The 19,029-nt window shown below is 46.5% G+C and overlaps 2 protein-coding genes across 9 annotated transcripts in view; one reads left to right on the forward strand and one right to left on the reverse strand.

Annotated features, from left to right (window-relative positions):
• Positions 1 to 19,029, forward strand: part of P2rx6 (purinergic receptor P2X 6) — a 40,600-nt gene that overhangs the window by 12,559 nt on the left and 9,012 nt on the right. For 7 of the 8 annotated variants that reach the window (XR_002392149.2, XM_021252250.2, XM_021252251.2 and 4 more), the window contains exon 2: positions 16,252 to 16,418. The exons of the other annotated variant lie outside the window; for it this stretch is intronic. Coding sequence is in view for 6 of the 7 variants with exons in the window: in XM_021252250.2 (XP_021107909.1) it covers positions 16,252 to 16,418 (167 nt within the window). In the remaining variant the exon portion in view is untranslated. The remainder of the gene's footprint in view (positions 1 to 16,251; positions 16,419 to 19,029) is intronic. 8 annotated transcript variants of the gene reach the window in all.
• Lrrc74b (leucine rich repeat containing 74B) lies at positions 52 to 18,997 on the reverse strand. Its single transcript, XM_087202861.1, is given in 10 exon segments — positions 52 to 4,453; positions 4,455 to 4,540; positions 6,643 to 6,738; positions 8,503 to 8,581; positions 10,391 to 10,506; positions 11,361 to 11,470; positions 15,572 to 15,778; positions 16,698 to 16,830; positions 17,223 to 17,365; positions 18,160 to 18,997. Coding segments are annotated over 10 exon segments (1,185 nt in total). The 5' UTR covers positions 18,308 to 18,997; the 3' UTR covers positions 52 to 4,386.

The following is a 19,029-nucleotide window of genomic DNA, read 5'->3' on the forward strand; positions in this document are numbered from 1 at the left end:
TTTTTTTTTTTTTTTTTTTTTGAGACAGGGTCTCTCCTTGTAGTTGAGGCTGGGTGTAGTTGAGGCTGGTCTTGAACTCACTATGTAGCCCAGGCTGGCCTTGAACACAAGGCGATCCTCCTGCCTCAGCCTCCCAATTGCTGGGATTACAGACCTGGGGCACTACATCCGGCTGAGACTTCTGAGTGGGAGCTCCTGAAGGAAGACTCTCAAGATGTTTCCTGGCAGCAGAGAGGGCTGGATGGAGTGGGCAGAGCAGGAGAGGACTGAGAGCTGGAAGGTTCCACAGGGTACACGGACCATGGTGAAGACCGTGATGCTGGAGGGGCTCGGTGGGGCTGGAGTGACTGTGGCCAGACCAAGGAGTTTGGCTTTTCTTGGGGGGAAGAGGGGGATGCAGGAGACCCCATACATGGATGGCTGTTGCAGGAGGCCAACCAGTTACCTATTACCCACACATACCTCAATGAAAGGACAGGTAGGGTTTCCAAGGTTCCTGGGAAGGGGGCTGATGCCCTGGGTTCACTCCCCCAGACCCATAGGATCTGCCTCCCCCACGCCCACATTATTGCTGCAGATCTATGGGAGACTCTATTTTTGTCCTTACAGCATGCAAAACTCTTCCATCCTCAGGGTCCTGGCTGAGCCAGAGAATTAACAAATGAATCATCAAGGGTAAAGCACACAAGTTTGTTTAATACAAGTTTTACCTGGCATAGAAGCCCTCATAAAGAAATGAAGGGTTAAAGAAGGTAGAGTCCATTACTTATGCAGTAATCTCCTTCTATCCAAGGTTTCACTTTCCATGGTTTAAGTTACTTCTAGTCAACTGTGGTCTGAAAATGTTACATAAAAAATTCCAGTTTGGCATAGTGGTTCATGCTTTAATCCCAGTACTCAGGAGGCTGAGGCAAGAGGATCACCATGAGTTTGAGGACAGGCTGGGCTACACAGTGAGTTCAAAGCCAGCCTTATCTACACAGTGAGACCCTTTCTCAAAAAATAACACAAAACAGTGGTTCTGCCACCTGCCTTGCAAGCACAAGGTCCCAAGTTTGATCCCTAGTACCAAAAAAATAACAAATAAATAAAACAAAACAATTCCAAAGAAGAGCAAATCTAAGTATATTGGCCATTATCTCATTAAAGTAGTTTTTGGTCATGAGAATAGTTCAGTCCAGCTAAGTACTTGATTCTAATTGTAGGAGGTGATGTTACAGGCAGACTTCCAACTAAGGTTAGCCTCTATGTGGTGTGAAAAAAACAAGTATTTAATGAGAGATATTTTAATGGCAATAAAAGAAAAACAAAGATTAATGGCGAAAGCCAATATAAATCCAATTTTTAGTATAAATTATCACCAAGTGAGAAGGTTTAGACTTGAAGGGTTTTTTTTTTTTTGGTACTGGGGATCAAACCTTGTGCTTGCCAGGCAGGCACAGTGCCACTGAGCTAAATCCTCGCCCAAGATTTGAAGCATTTTTGAAGCAGGATGTGACAATGTTGATAAATTTCCTAGTTTGTAGTTTGAATGTTTCTGGTGATGTCATTGGTAAACTTTTCAAGTGGTTTATATAATAATGGGCCTTAAGTATGTTCATGTATGACCTGTTATGATTTCTCTGAAGTTTGTGTGAATTTGTCGAGCTTTAGCTTGTGAAAATTCAGGAAAATGGAAGTCTTAATTTTGTTTTTTGTTTTGGCTGAGATGGGTTCTTGTCATGCTGCCCAAGCTGGTCTACAACTCCTGGGCTTAAATGATCCTTTTCCTATACCTCCTAAACAGGGATGCATCATAGCGCCAGGCTGGGCTGATGGGCCCAGGATTTAGCTCAGTGGTTCCAGCACCTGCCTTGCAAGTGCAAAGTCCACAGTTTGATCCCTGGTACCAAAAAAAAAGTATATACACTGAGTTGCACATCATCATAATCAATTTTAGAACAGTTTCGCCATCTCCAAACAAAACCTGTATCATTGGCTGCCAATCCCTAATTGATCACTAGGCCACTTATAACCTGCTTTCCGCCCCTCTAGATTTGCCTATTCTGGATATTTCATATAAAAGGAATCATAGGGCTGGGGATTTAGCTCAGTGTTTTCGCCGCCTGCTGCGCAAGCATAAGGACCCTAATTCGATCCCCGGTACCAAAAAAAATAAAATAAAATAAAAAATAAAAAGAATCATAAAATATGTAGCCTTGTACTGGTTCTATTCATATAATATTCTTTCTTTCTTTTTTGTTTGTTTTTGTTTTTTTGGTACCAGAGATCAAACTTGGGAACTTACGCTTTTGAGGCAGGTGGCAGAACCATTGAGCTAAATGCCCAGGCCGATTTTTTTTTTTTTTTTTTTGAGACAAGGTCTTTTCATGTAGTTCAGTTTGATCTTGAACTCACTATGTACCCCAGGCTGGCCTTGAACTTGCAGTAATCCTCCTGCCTCAGCCTCCCCAGTCCTGGGACTATGGGTGTGCACCACCATGCCCGGCATCATGTATTATATTTTCAGGGTTTATTTTATTTTATTTTTATTATTTTTTATTTTTTTGGTGCTGGGGATCGAACTTGGGACCTTGCGCTTGCAAGGCAGGTGCCAGAACCACTGAGCTAAATCCCCAGCCCCATTTTCAGGGGTTTTTTTTGTTTTGTTTTGGTAACGAGGATCAAACTCAGGACCTTGCGCTTTCGAGGCAGGTGGCAGCACCACTGAGCTAAATCCCTGGCCCAGTATTATATTTTCAAATTTGATCCATGTATCAGTACTTTTCCTTTTAAAAAACAGCAATAGCAATAGCAGGTGTAGTGGCGCATCCCTGTAAGCCCAGCACTCTGGAGGCTGAGGCAGGAGATTGCCATGAGTTCGAGGCCAGCCTAAATTAGAGTGTGACTCTATCTCAAAAAAAAAATTAGAAAAATAAAAAATAAAAAAATAAAAAACCAGCATTATTGGGATATAATTTATATACTCAAAATTTTCTCATTTACAGTTCTATGTACGTCAGTTATTTTTAGTATATTCATAGTTGTACAACTACCACCATAATCAATATTAGGACATTTTATTGTCCTATATTTCATCCCTTTTATTGTTGAGTAATATTCCATTGTTTGGATATACCACATTGTACTTATCCACTAGTGAGCATCTACTTTTAGGCTATTATGAGTAATGCTGCTATGAACATTTGTGTACATCCTTTAAGATAGATATATGGTTTCATTTCTCTTTACTATATATCTAGGGATGAAAGTACTGGGTAATATGATAAATCTGTGATTAACTTTTTTTTTTGGTACTGGGGATCAAACTCAGGTCCTTGCGCTTGTGAGGCAGGCACCAGAACCACTGAGCTAAATCCCCAGCCCCTGTGATTTAACTTTTTGAGATTGTACTAGACAAACCACATGATATTTTTATTTTGATGTTCTTGCTTAACATTAATCATGTGTATTTTCATGAATTGTTCAATGTTCTTTGAGTATGTGACTTTTATTTTTTTAAATTTTTTTAATTTTTGGTACCGGGGATCGAACTCGGGTCCTTGTGCTTGCGAGGCAGGCGGCGGAACCACTGAGCTAAATCCCTGGCCCGAGTATGTGACTTTTAATACTGGCAGAATTCAGACTGGGGCCGGGGATGTAGCTCAGTGGCATTGCACCTGCGTGGCATGCGAAAGGTCCTAAGTTTCCTTGATACGGGGAAAAAAAGAATTCACATGGGACATGGTGGTGCACCTCTGAAATCCCAGCGCTTGGGAGCCTGAGCTAGGAGGATCACTGCAAGTTTGAGGTCAGCTTGTGCTACATAATGAGTTCTAGGCCAGCATGAACTACATAGCAATACCCTATCTCCAAACAAAACGAAACAAAACAAATAAGCAAAAACTACTGGCAGAATTCAGTCTTGGTTTTTGAACATTTAAATTACTTCCAGTTCTCATTGCTATAAACAGCATTTCAGGGCACATTTTCAGGCATCCGTCTTTTCACGAATCTCTGCTTATTTCTTTAGAGCAGATTAATCAAAGGATTGGATCAAAGGGCACAGGTAGTTTTAAGGCTCAGTGCATAACAATAAATTGCCTTCCAAAGAGAGTTGTGACAGTTTTCATCCTTGCAGGAAGAGTTTGAGGATGCCAGGTGTACAACTCCTTATATTTTGTCTATGAAGATCACCAGACCATGAACCTCAGGAGGGAGACGTCTTTGACCCTGCATCCAGCTCATTGTGTAGGATTTGTATTATGTGAGTAAGTGGTGGCAAGTAAAGGTCTAGATCATTGCAGGGGCTGTGAGGCAGAGAGGAAGACACATGTGCCATGAGTTAGATGGCCCCATGTGGTAGCTGAAACTTACTGGAGGAAATAAGGAAGCCACAGTCCAAAGTCATTTAGGTGCAGGTGTGGGTGGGTACTGTCTGAAGACCAGCAGCAACTCCTTTATACTCCACTCTGTGAGCACGCTTCTTTATGCACAGGCCTGGAAGAATTACCTTCACTGAGCTAGCAAGGTCATCAAACTCTCTGTTTACCTCAATATCCTAAGGAAAAACCAATTACAAGGCAGTGTGTGAATACTTTCTGAGAAGTTGATTATTTTTACTTGCACACACAATCTTGAAGCCCCTTTGGGCAGTTTCCCTCCTGGGCATGACAATCTCATACTACCTAAACTATTAGAATAGAGAAGAAACAGAAGTTAAAGGAGAGCTTTTAGGGGATGCTCTATTTCTTGATTTGGGGGCTCGTTACATAGGTATATGCTATTTACAATCTAACCTTAATCTATGTGCACTTTTTAGCATAGTAATTAAATTAATAAAAAATTTAAAACAAAGGGGTTTGGAGAAGAGAAATAGAACTGATTGACTCTCTGAAAGCCCTTTCTAATATCTCATCCTATTTTTCAAGTAATTTAATTATTATTATTTGAGATGGGGATCTCATTATGCAGCCCATGCTGGCCTTGAACTCCTGGACTCAAGTAATCCTCCTGCTTCAGCTACCTGAGTAGGTGGGACTACAGGTGTGCACCACCATGCCTTGCTGTCATCCTGTTTTCATAATGCCCCTGGGAGGTGTTTGTCAGACCCGTTTCCCATATAGACAAGGCTGAACCCTATGAAGTGTTTTACTTGAACTATAAGTATTCATAGGCATATGCTTCAAAAGCTAAGGACAGCATCTGGACTAGTCAGCTCAGACTAATGATTAACATTTAAGGGATAGAAAGTAGAACATTAGATCCAGGATACAAGTGGTGATTCTCTGGTTCAGAATCTTGTGCAGTATCCCACATTAATGGACCCAGGATTTGGTCTCAGGTCAGAAGTGACTCCAAAGCCCCAGGTATTTCCATTATACTAGAGGCCTTGGCTAATGACCATACATTGTACTAAATAAGCATGTACTTTTTGTTTTGTTTTTGAGGCAGGGTCTTGCTTTGTAGCCCAGGCTAGCCTTGAACTCACTGCAATCCTCCTGCCTCAGCCTCCCAAGTGCTGGGATTACAGGTGTGCACCACCACACCCCACATACCACCCCCCTCTTTAGAACAACAGCATCCAGTGCTGACAAGCATTTTCAAAGCAGAAGAGATATGGTCAAGGCATGCTACTTGCTGGCTTTACCATTAGCTATTTCAAAATCTGAAAGACGTGGGATACATCTCTAGAAAGCCTATGACTCAAGTCTGGGTTGAAATAAGTCAAAATTTAGCTTGACTTTTCTTTTAATAATAAATATTTTTGGTGTTTGGGGTTGTAGCTTAGTGATAGAGTGCTTGCCTACATGGGTGAAGCCCTGTGTTATATCCTAAGCACCACACACATACAAAAAATTCTAATTTTTTTTTTTTTTGGTACCGGGATCGAACTCGGGTCCTTGCGCTTGCGCAGCAGGCGGCAAAACCACTGAGCTAAATCCCTGGGCCAAAACTTCTAATTTTTAAGAATTTTAAATTTTAAATTTTAAAATTCTCTCAGCTCAGTGTGGTGATGCATGCCTGTAATCTCAGTACTTGGGAGGCTGAGGCAGGAGGATTGCCTCAAGTTCAAGTCCAACCTGGGCTACACAGTGAGTTTAAGACTGATCTGAACTACATAGCAAGACCCTATCTCAAAAAACAAAACAAAAATTATCTCCTTAGTGATTAATTGCCTTAGAAAAGAGTGACTTTTTCTATATTAAAAAGGCAACATTGAATGAAAAGGAGTCCTAACCTCCCTCACAGTCACACACATGAATCTCCCAGAGTCAGAATCTACCTTCAGGCAGTAAAGGTCAGGGCATGGAGCAGGAGGGGAAGGCAGCTTGCAAGTGCTGAACCCGAAGATCCAAACATAAGTGGACAGAGAGCATCAAGCCCTTAACCTCCACCTCTTCTCCTTCAACCAATTAAGGGCCCACGCAGGGACCCAAGGTGAGAGAGACCATAACGAAGCCGCCAACCTAGAGTGGAAGCAGAGCTGAAGCTTTCTCACAATCTACATTCAGGCCTGGGTTGGAACTCTGACCCTGCCACATGGTATACCTGGGCAGGACACTTTATTTCTCCAATCCCCAATCTGCCTCTCAAATGGAGATGATAGTAGCTCACAGGGCTGTTGGAGGATCAGAGATAAGGCTTATAAAAAGCTCTTACGGAGAAATCCAGCAGTTCTAAGGCAGATGCTGGATTGTCCCGGACAGACTTGAGGAGACCAAAGCAGCCTTCACTCTGCATGGGATTCCTGGATACCTAAGAATGACACATACACAGAGAACTGAGAGAAGCCAAGGCCAGGTAAGTTGGAGAACAACTTTCAAGGGAAGATGGACTCCTCATCTCTGAGGACATGACTAGGTCAGCCTCACTACCTCAGCTGAGCAAGTGGCTTCACAGGACAGAGGATCCTGGGTGAGGCTACTGGGTTGAGGAAGAGAGGAAGGGAGTGGGTACTGACTGGGCACCCACCCTATTCTTGACTCAGTGCTAAGTACCAGATACAGACACAGAACATACCTGGCCCTAAAGAATTTAACCACTAGAGGGAAGGAAAAAGAAGGAAACATCAAACTCAAACTCACTGTAATAAATTCAATGAAAGTGTGCACCAACCCCAGCTTGGAGGAAAGGTTGGACAGTAAAACCCCCGAACTAAGCTTTATAGGTGAGGATGGCAGAGTTGACCATTTCAGCAAGAGCAACAGGAGCAAAAGCAGAGGTGGAAAACAGTAAACTGAGTGTGTGTGTGTGTGTGTGTGTGTGTGTGTGTGAATTCCTAGAATTCTGAGTGAGAGTGATGAGCTTGGAAGAGGGGAGGTTGGCTAAGCCCAGATCCCCCATCATGTGCTATGAGTAATGAACTATGAAGCTTGGGTTTATGAGAAGTGACAGGTTTAAAGCAGGAATGCCAGGGGCACATTTCCAGTTTAGAAAGACCGTCAGGTGGCAGCTGGGAAGGAAGGACTAGGGCTGGGGAAACTAGGAAGTCAACAAATCCTGGAAGACAGACAGTGAGAAAAAAGAGAAATCAGCAGCCTAAGCGGTCGGTAGCAGGTGAGAGACCTCGGAGGGAAGATATGGGGAAGGGAAAGATGGATTAGGCTTCTGACTTGGTTCTCCCCACTGAGAGGCAGCTCTCAGAAGGAGGTAATATATAAATAAATAAATAAATAAATAAATAAATAAATAAATAAATAAATGTTGGAAAATTTAATTTAAAAATAAGAAAAAAATTTTTAAAGGAGGAGATGGTGCATTTAAGTTGGACTGTCAGAGTTCCTTGTGATTTGGGGACCATCCAGCAGATGGCTCAAAATGTGAATCCAAGCTTGAGAGAGGTCTGGGTTCCTGCAGTGGGGGTGGAGGGTAATGAGAGAAGCACTGGGGATGCTGGGGTTGGGAAGCTGAGGGTCAGGCAGAGCCAGATGCCAACCCCACCCAGGCATGTGTTGTTGGTGCAGCAGTCCTCCGGCACCTCCTCCACCCTTGCCTGGCTTCCTCCCTTCTCCGTGGCCTGCTCTCAGCCCTGCCTGCTCAGTCTCCCTCTGTTCCACAATTCTAAGGAAAGTATTTAGTGCTGGTACACAGGCCTCAGTAGGTCTGGTCAGTGGCCATCCACTATGCCTGGGCTGACTCTGAGTTCCACCAAGGCCAGAGGAAAAAGCAGGGGAGAAGACAAAGGCAACACTAGAGGTGCTCTGGCCCCTTCAGCAGAACATCACCCTCACAGGAGGAGAAGGAAGGACAGCAAGGAGTTGTGGGGCAGCTACTGACTGGGAGGGAAAGGTAGAGAAAGGAGGAGTCTGGAGCTGGGTATGGGCTAGGCCAGAGTGAAGGGCAAGTGGAGGAAGGGGTCACAAGAGGAAGCTGGGAAGCCCCTCCCAGAGACTCCCATCAGGGTTGTGGGACCTGTGTGCACTGCTGCCCATCCACTGGCCCTGAGGTGGGGGACAAACCTATGTAGACAGGCATAGGGCAGTTATGTGCTGGGACCTCCCCCACCAGCTCAACACTCACCACAAGAATCCTCAGTGTCTGGTTGACCCGGAGCCCCAGTCCCAGGCTCAGTGCTCCCGCTGCAGAGATGCGGTTGTTGCTGCAACACAAAAGACATGCATCATACTGAAATACAGAATCAATCCAGGTGTCAAAAACAGATGAAAATGTGGCATACATATACAATGGAGTAGTATCCAACCATAAAGAAGGATAAAATCCTGTCATTTACATGGAGGATGTTATGTTAAGTGAAATAAGCCAAGCACAGAAAGACAAGACAAGCATATTTTGGGGATGGAGTATAGCTCAGTGGTAGAGGGCTTGCCTAGCATGCACAAAGCCCGAGTTTAATCCCTACCCAATACCCCCCAAACAAAATCACTGCATATTCTCTCTCATATGTGAAAATGAAAGCTAAAAAGAACAGCAACAATAAAACTAAAACTAGAATAGTGATTACTAGAGACTGGAAAGGGAATGGGGAGAGGAAAGCTAGAAAAAGGTTGAATTTGATTAGTGCATGTTGCATGAAGAAGATATCACACCAAACCCCACTAACATATACAATTAATTTGTATTAATTTAAAAAAGACGTATGCATCTTGCAGCCTTTCAAACATTTGTTCAGGGCTGATTGCCCCCAAGGTCCTTGCTGCAGCTGCTGTTTCATCCTACAAATTGAATTTCACATACCATCTTTCTACTCATGCCTATATGTAAAAGATAGATACAGGAGATCACCCAGTGAACACACCTAGAGTGTGCCTCACCCTGGTGAGGCCCAGCTGCTACTCCCTGGCCCTTTAAAACTCAGCAGGTGCTCCCACATGCTCTCCCCAGATGGCACCTCATGGCTATCACCATGACAACATCTGTTCTAGAAAAATCACTCAGCTCCCTGTCTACATCCTTTCTTCCTCCTCCTCCTTCTGTTGGACCCAAACCTCAGGCCTCAGCTCTGGGCCACTTTGCCTCCAGAGCCAGTCCCATTTCTCTCTGACTTCTTACACCCAGCTTATCATCTCTTAAGGCTATCTCTAGCCTTGGCTATTCCCATGGGGAGGAAAGGTGGGCTGGACTGAATGGGGTCTCCCAGCCTACAGGGACAGCCCCCTGGGGAGGGCTCAGCTATAGCAATCCATTATCTACCTGGTCCAGACCTCTTTTCTTTTCAGTGTTTGCCCCTACCCTATTACCTACTAAGGTCCAAGTCCCTGCCTGGCCTGGAGAAGCACCCCACACAGAGCAGGCTCCCAGCAGCCTGAGAAAAATGAAAGGTCACATGGGGTACCCCTCCTGTACCAGGCCCCATGAAGATGCTTTATACACATCTATGATCCCCAGCCACCTACCTGCACCATAGGAATGATAAATTTCAACATATAAGTGATGATCTTTTTTTTCCCCCTGGTACTGGGGATTGAACCCAGGACCTCTTCTGCACTGAGCTACAGCCCCAGCCCATTTTTATTTATTTATTTATTTATTTATTTATTTATTTATTTATTTATTTATTGTACCAGGGATCAAACTCAGGACCTTGCACTTGTGAAGGGAAGAGAAACATTATTCTTTTTTTTTTTTTTTTTTTTTTTTTTTTTTTGCGGTACCAGGGATTGAACTCAGGACCTCATGCTTGTGAGGTGAGTGCAGTGCCACTGAGCTGAATCCCCAGCCCCCATTTTAAAATCTTGAGATAGGGTCTCACCTCCAGAGTGCTGGGATTACAGGTGTAAACCACCATGCCTGGCCATAAGTGATAATTTTACGTGAGAAGGATGGAGCTGAGTGCTCTGGATGTTGCTCAAGCCCCATCTGGGGAAATTGTGGTAGGTCCAGAAATCAAATGGAATAGCAGTAAGATTGTGGTACCCTTGTCTCTGGGCAGGGCAGCCCTGTGCTTCACCTCATGTTGAGTTCCTCCAACACATTGTTGGCCTTCAGGGCCTCAGCCACAGCCAAGGCTCCAAGGTCTCCAAAACCATTGTAAGAGATGTCCAGGACTTTCAGGAAGATGTTTGCCTAGAGGAAAAAGAATGAAGCCATGGGACCACATCTGATGGTGGAGAAAGCCAGGAGCCACAGCCTCAGAGCCCAACAGAGTCCATCAGAGGAAGATGGATTTGGGTGTGAATGATCTCAGAAACCAGGCAGCAGCAGGCCACAAACACAGTGATCAAATCCACAGCCATGTGGGAGTTTCTCAAGGATAAGGGACCTTGAGACACAGTGCAGCCCTAGGGGCCAGGGGCCAGAGAAGGCTGCTGGATGCAACCTTTCTCAGGAACTGTGATGGGGAGAAGGGTGCAGGCTCTGACAAGACTCAACCTGACTGCCACCTCATGAGGCAGGACCCTCATGTCAGTCCCTGTTTAAGTGGACAAGGTAGTAGCTGTTTTCCCTTAGGGGGACCACACAAAGTCAGCTGGGATTGGAGACGTTGAAGATGCTGGTGACACTTTGGTAGGCCCTGAGTTGCCTGTTCCTAAAATTATGATTCATAACATGCAAGGGAGCAGGTTGAATGTTTGAGAAGGTGTGCTGGCACCCAGGGGTGAAGGGTGTCATCTCAGGACAGCAGGTGTGTGTATGTCAACAGTAAGCACACCAGAAGCATAGATGTCTCTGCCAGATGATTGTCTGTGATGTCTGGAAAAGGTGCTTGACATTTAGCTGTGGACCCTTCAGTAAATGACATGAGGGTGTACCTAGTGGACCTAGTTATTAAATGAGGCCAAGAAAATAAAAGTAACCTAAAGAAATATCCTTTAATCTCTGCTTAAAAGATCCAAGGTTCATTTCTGAAGAATGGCAAAGACAAGAAGCTGGCACCCAGAGGACCTGCCCCAGGGGCTGACTTGGTAGGGGTCTCATACCTCCAATCCCCTGGCAAATGCTACAGCTCCTGGGCCTCTGAGGTGATTCCAGCTCATGTTAAGTTCTGTGAGTCCTGGGTTTTCTGCCAGTGCTGGTCCAAGGGTTTCTCCTTCAAGACACCAAGAGAGACCTTCTTACTCTGTTCATTCCTTCAAAGATGGATACTGGTGTTACTGTGCCAGAGTCTCTGCTGGGCAGGAGGATCACAGGGATGAATTTAACATGAGCCTGCTCTGCCCTCAAGAAACTCATATTTAATGGGGAAGATGCAAATACAAATTATGGGATATGAGTTATTATAAACTACAAACAGGGAGGGGTAGGAACAGAGTGGTGGCCTTAGTGCGGTCAGGGAAGCAAGGACAGAGATAACTTTGAACTAAGAAATCCATCATTCATGTTCATATACATATGGACAGTAGACACAGGAAAGAAAAGATGTGCAGACATGTGTGGAAACACACTCAGGTCTGGAGAAGGAGGAAACAGGAGCAATGAGATAGGGCACTTCTTGAGAGAGGGCAAGAAGCCTTGAATGCTAAGCCAAAGGAGCTCAGGCACTGCCCTATAGGAGACTGAAGAATCAGGGAAGGCTTTATGCACTTTTTTTTTTGGTACCGGGGATCGAACTCGGATCCTTGTGCTTTTGAGGCAGGTGGTGGAATCACTGAGCTAAATCCTGGGCCCCAGGGAAGGCTTTAGAAGTGACAAGCTGGGATTAGTATTTCAGCAAGATTTCTAGTGGCTGGAAGACATTGGCAGAGACAGTAGCTGGTTGACTCAGTGAAGGGCTTATGCTATAGTTTAGGTCAGAGGTGAAAAGACTGACACAGCTATGGTGGAGAGGAGGCAAGGGTAGCAAGAAAGGAAGGGGGTGGTGTGGGAATCCCTGCGATATATTTAGCATGGAAAATGGGGAAGAATCCCACTCCCAAGCCTTCTCCCCATTCTGTCACTTCTGGACCAGCCTGACCTTCCACTTCTCCAGAGCTCCAGCATTAACATGCCTTCCAGCTGACCCTACACTTTGGAACTTGGAACTCGATTCTTCACCTGGCTAACAGCTCCTTGTCCTTCTAATCTGGGTTCTCAGATCAGGAAGCCTTGCCTGCTTGGTCAATGCCCCTTCTAAATTCTAGCCATTAGGTCTCTCTCTGCCTGGCTGGTCTCTGCCACCAGACTAGGAGTCTCCCAAAGATTGGATTTGAACTCTCTCCAAGATCCTAACACCTAGAACAAGTCTAGTAAGGCTGGTCTGGAGAAATACACAGAAGAAAAATGAATGGACTAACTGATCAGAGCGCTCAGCCTGCCTACTCCCCTGGCTAGCACACGCTGCAGCAGACACATCTAGCACCTCGGAGAGTTCCCTGCGTAGCCCTGAAGATTTCTGGCACTGCCTCTCTCAGACCCCGACTCAGTACACAGTGCTGGATTTGATGTCCCCCAGGTTGTCAGATAGGTACTTCCTCCTTCTCAGACATTTCTGGGACTAAAAAGGGAGGGAATGGTTCCCCACTTCCTGGATCATCTCTTTTGTTTGCTGAATAGCTGGAAGGTGAGGAAGTTTTCTTTGACGTGTCTCTAACTGCCAATCCTTGGTCTCTGACTCCCGCTGTTATCCTGTAAGCTAGGCGCTACTAGTGGGATTGGTCAGGTGAGAGGTCTAAGACCCGAAATCCTTTACCCCTCAAGGGAGTCACACACCCTCCGGACCCACTTAGAGAAACAAAATGGCCTGGTTGAATCTGTCCTTTTACTAGGTCCCACACTGGCCCCCTTGTGTATACTGTGTGTTTGCCCACTGTTGTAGGGCCTTTGATTCCAGCTGCTCCATTCTGGCTGCCTCTTTGGCACTTGCCCATTGCTAGTTTTTTTTGTTTTGTTTTGTTTTTTAGACAGGGTCATGGCTAAGCTGCTAAATTTCCCAGGTTGGGCTTGATCTTGTTTCTCCTGCCTCAGCTTCGCAGGGTGCTGGGACTACAGGCATGCACCATTCTCAGCTTTATACTTGGTATTTTAAGTGTCTCTCAGAGGTTCCTGTTTTAGAGGCTTGCTTCCTGGGGTGTGCAACTGGAAAGTGGTGAAGTCTTTAGCTGGTGCTTAGTGGGAGGTTTTTAAGTTGTTGACTGGGTGATGTGCCCTGGAAGGGGATCGTGGGACTCCATCATCCCCTCTTTGTTCCCCAGCCATGAATTAATCAGTTTTCCTCTGCCACATGCTCCAGCCTTGCCACAGGCCCAAAATGATGGAGCAAATCTATCATGGAATCCAAAAACATAAGCCGAACTATCCCTTTTCTAAGTTAATCACCTTAGGTTTTTATTATACTACCAGAAAGCTGACTAACACACACTCTAACCATGAAGTCTTAAAGAGACACCAATACTTAGTTCATCAAAGTCTGAAATGAGCCTCTCCTTTAATTTCATTGGCTTTCCACATTAATTTCCCCAGAAGGCATACTAGCTCTGGTAGTTAAACTCCAGGGCCAATTTTCACTGGCCAAGGCTGGTGCCATCTCAATTACTCTAAGTGGCTTGAGACCCACCAAAAATTCAAAAACTTTCCAGATCAGACAGTTCTCCTGGGGCACCCACTAAAATGAACATGTATGTGCATTCCCCCCAAGAATTTGGTCCATCAGGTCCAGAGCCCAAGAATCTATCTCTATACCCAGGATATAATCCTCCTCCTCTTCTTCTTCCTCCTCCTCTTCCTTCTCCTCCTCCTCCTCCTCTCTTTTTGTGGTACTGGGGATTTAACCCAGGACTTTGCACACCCTAGGCAAGTAGTCTAACACTGAGTTATATCCTAGCCCTTCCTATATTTTGAGACAGTCTTGCTAATTTGCCCAGCCTGGTCTTGAACTTGTGATCCTCCAGTCTCAGACTTCTGAGTAGTTAAGATTACAGGCATGTTCCACCATGCCTGGCTCTTGGTTTTTTTTGTTTGTTTTTTGTTTTGTTTTCGTACCGAGGATCGAACTCAGGTCCTTGGGCTTGCGCAGCAGGCCGCGAAACCACTGAGGTAAATCCCCGGCCCTGTTTTTTGTTTGTTTTTGAGACAAGGTCTCGCTATGTAGTTCAGGCTGGCCTTGAGTTCACCATGTAGCCCAGGCTGGCCTCAAACTAATGGCAATCCTCCTGCCTCAGCCTCCTGAGTACTGGGATTACAGGCATGTGCCATCAAGCCTAGCCTGGCTCTTGTTTTTAAAGACAAAGATCTCACTATGTTGCTCAGGCAGACTTTGAACTACTAGGCTCAAGCAATCCTCTTGCCACAGCCCCTCAAATAGCTGGGACTACAGTGAACACCATTATACTCATCTTTTAGGTGACTGTTATAATTGACTGGAGAATTTAGGGACACACACATGTGGAAGTTTATATTCCTGACAAAGCAGAAAACCTATGCCAAGGCCTTAGGGCATGAAAGGCAGTGATGAGATCGAAGTATCCCACCATGTCTTTCACAGCTCTTGGGATAAAATCATCATACCTTTACCATGATCTTCATCTCAGCAGCCGCCTCTTGTCTCCACATGCTATAGACTGGTCACTATCCTCTGGATCATTATCCAGTCATGCTGGCTATTGTCATATTTGGGAAACAGGCCTGCACACTCACTGTTCCTCTCCTTGAAATTCCCTCACTCTGGTCATGCCATAGCTGATTCCTTCCCAGCCTGCACATTTCAGCTTAAATGTCATTTTCTCATAGAGGCCTTCCCAGCCACCTTTCTAAAGCAAGAGGTCTCCCATTCTTTTCTAGAACCATATCCTGTTTGTTTTTTACACCAATATTTACTGGGAATTATCTTGTTAACATGTGCTTCTTGAGGTCAGGGACTCTATTTTATTAGCAGCTAGATTTTTTTTTTTTGGTACTGGGGATCGAACTCAGGACCTTCTGCTTGCAAGGCAGGTGACAGAACCACTGAGCTAAATCCCTGCCCCTTAGCAGCTAGATTTGTAGAGGCTAAATTGGTGTCAACCAGGTATAGCCATGGGCCATGAGATACTTGAATGAATTAAGAGTTTGGTGTGGCTCAGCTGGGAGGGGTATGAGCCAAAGTGGGTGTAGGAGCAGAAACTAGGGCACAGATGTTCTCTGGCAGATGCTTATTGTAGTCCTTCTACTCCCCCTCCCCTGCCACCACAGGAAGATGAACTTATCATGTTCCATGGCAGTCCAGACTAAGTGTTACCTGCTTGGTCATTTAGCTGGTTATAGCTGAGGTCCAGGGATTTCAGGCCTGTATGGACCAGCAGAAGATCAGCAAGGTACTTGGCTGCCTGCTCCTCCAGGCTGTTCCCTGCCAGCTGCATCTTCTGCACTGCTTGGTTCACTCTGAGGGCGGCACAGAGAGCCTGGACCCCTGCTGCTCCAAGCTGGTTCTCTGACAGGTCTACATCTGGGGGACAGCACCACTCCTTGGTCAGTGGGATCTAAAGCCAGGCACCTCCCTCCACCACCTTTCTCCATCCCCTAAACTTCCAGACTGGAGGCAGAGGAAGGCCTTTGCAGTTGGACTGTCTTGGGATTACATGGTAGCAGTTCTGCTACCCATTGGTTGATGCCCTTGGACCCCTGGCTTCAACCTTCTTGCACCTCCATGAACTTCTCTGACAAGGGTTAAAACCACCTACCTTGTGGAGCTGTGGTGGAGGGGCAGCCACCCCATTGGTGCCTGGTGTCTGGCAGCGATATGATCCACCCATAGAAGCCTTCTCTGCCCTCTTGCCAGGGACTGGCAATACTAGCCCAGGAGGCCATGCAGGGAGCACTTATATGGACCAAATACTCTCTGACCACTTCACATGTGCAATTTCATTTAATTCTCACCACAACCCCAAAAGCTAAGTGGTATTCCTGGATCCATTTCAGGGATTGGAAACAATCTCAGCAAGGTTGGGTTGCTTGCCCAGGTCAGTCTACTCTTCAGTGGCAGAGCTGCCATTTGGATCCAGCCTCAACAAACTCTCATGGTGTCCTCCCATCCCACTGTCCAGCCTGTCTCTTTGTGAAGAAAGACTCTCCCAAACTGAATTCAGGTACTAAATTTTACATGCATGCATGTGTGTGTATGTACTGGTCAGCAGAGGAGGGAAGTGAACAGATGTGTCAGGTTAGGAAAAGAGCAGAATCCAGCACTGGGTGGATCCACAATGGGTCTAACTCCAGCCCCATGTGCCCCAGCCCATGGAGAGGACCTCCCCCATCTCCCAGCAATACCAGTAGGCTCCAAATGAGAAGGCCTGGCTTGGGGTAAGCACATCCCTGGGGATAAGGAAGACTCCAGCACTCTCACTTGCCCCAGGTTCAGCACCTACCAGAGATGCTCCTGTTTTTGCTCAGGACATCTGCCAGGGCCTCTGCGCCAGCTCTACAGAGCCCATTGTCCCGAAGACCCAGTCGCTTGATGTAGGGATTGGAGGTCAACGTGGAAGCCAGAGCCAGGGCTCCCTGGGACAGAGCAGAGGGGCCTGAGGGTTTTGATCTTTCCCAGGGCTGAGGAGCCTGACACATCTGGCCACTTCCCTGGCTTGTGCTCCCAGGGCTCAGCCCATTCATGTACTCACCAACTGGAAAGGCTTCCCTATCCCACATTCCCAAGTGGACACCTGCATCTCCTAGGCTCTATCCAGAGCTCACCTCCCGGTGCTTTCTGTGGCCTTCCAGCATACTAGGAGCCTACAGGCTTCCCAACCCTTACGTTGATCTCTGTCACAGCCTTTATCCTACCTACCAGATGTGGAGAAGGGAATGCTGGCACAGAAAATAGCTAACTGTGAGTGGGATGGACTCAAGGAGAGACATTCCCATGGCCACTATCCCCAGTGTCTCCCTACAGGTACCTGGGGCCCCAGGCCACGATGCTGCAGGTTCAACTCTGGAGCATTCTCTTGGCGCAGAAAGCAGGAGGCAGGCACAACATTAAGGGCCTGGCAAAATCCCAGGTAGAGGGTATCCTTGACCATTTCTCCAAGTCCATGGATCCCTGGGAGGAGACAAGGAAACAAATGCAGACCCCTTTACTGGCATGCTCTCTGCTTCTTCCCCTCTCTGCTTCTTCCCCTTCTTCTGACCTCTGCTACTATTTAGCTTCTTTCTCCTCTATAGGCATTTCTTCCTATGCTATTGGGACTATTCCTACATTATTACAGATGAGGATATCAAGGCTCAAAGCAGGTAAATCCCTTTTCTAGTCACACAGGTAGTCAGAGTCAAAGTTGGGACACTGCCTGTCTGATGCCAAAGTGCATGATGTGTCCCCTGCCCCTCCATCACAGATCACAATTTTTTGTGGTTTTTAGAGGCAAAGTCTCACTATGTAGTTTAGGCTGGCTTTGAACATACAGCGATTCTCCTGCCTCAGCTTCCTGAGTGCTGGGATTATAGGCTTGTGCTACCACACCTGGTCCGTGATCATCATGTTTTATGAACACTTTATGGGAGCAAAACCTGAAACAATTCTAAATTCTATACATCCAGTAGCTTGGATTTTCCTGAAGATTAGGAAAACCCAGGCCTGAATCCATCTCAGGATAGGACACCTCTTCCTACACAATTTGTCAGGGGTTTGTGTTTAAAAGGCGTTCTGAAGGGTGTTCTTAATTATGGAACCTCTGATGCCTACCGGAAGGGTAGGTACCGGAACTGAAGGGGCCACTGGCTGCTCTAAAGGTGGCCCACGAAAGAGCGTGCTTCCATGGAGCCCACGCCCCTTCCCTCCAACCCCCCCCTCCCATCCCTCAAGATGAGGAGTCAAGCCTGGCCCCCTACTGGGGGCACCTTCTGTCTCCAGGTCAGAGTCCGAATCTGCATCAGAGCCCTTCTCGACCTCCGCGACCTCTGCAAAATGCCCAGCGGCCGCCTTCGCCTCTTCCTCCTGTTCATTTTCCGCAGAGTTCTCGAAAGGATCCTCCATAGTTACGCCCATTTCGCAGTCACCTACACTGAACCCAAGGCCGCGCGCCGCCACATTTCGGACGCTGCCTGGAGATGTGGGCGGACCCTCCTTCCTGGATGACCAATACAATATGGCATACAGACAACAAGTGTTCGCCGTAGCCCATAGCTGCGGGCTTCACGTTACGGTCTCCCGGGCAACCCCGTGTTGATGGTTGCCGCAGAAACTGAGCCTGGACTGCGCTGACCTTGAGCCAACTGCTCGCCCACACTGTTAAGAGTGCGTGCCACTGGCCCTGCACAGGGCTGGCGCCTAGCGGGGGTTCGTTTTTCCTGTTCCCTTGTGAGTTTCCAGCGACGCACCACTTTCAAGGATTGGGAAACACTCAGAGGGTGGGGCACGGCTCTAGGAAGTTCTGGGGAACCTGCAGAGTCAGGTCACCTTGCTCTCTGCAACTGTATATTCTCACTGGAGTTCAGTTCTCTCTCATGCTCTGGTCTTTGTGATGCTGCTGTCTTCATCAGGAACTTCTCTCCCCAGCTTCCTTTGCTGCACTTCAGAATCGGCAAATGTTAACTCAGAAGCCATTTCTTCGTGCACTTTTCTTTGGGCTCTTCTCTGGGGTCCCGCTGCCCCCACACAGGCCTCTCACAGTACTTGAAACACTTGTCATTCCCTGCTACAAGGAAGTGCAGCCAGAAGGTAGGGTGCGGGGCTGCTCCTCTGTGTCCAGGGTTCATCGGAGAGATTTT

This window comes from Heterocephalus glaber, unplaced genomic scaffold (genome assembly GCF_053883595.1).
Source record: "Heterocephalus glaber isolate CG9 unplaced genomic scaffold, H.glaber_assembly_v1.0 deba00001781, whole genome shotgun sequence".
In the NCBI taxonomy this organism is placed as follows: Eukaryota; Metazoa; Chordata; class Mammalia; order Rodentia; family Bathyergidae; genus Heterocephalus; species Heterocephalus glaber.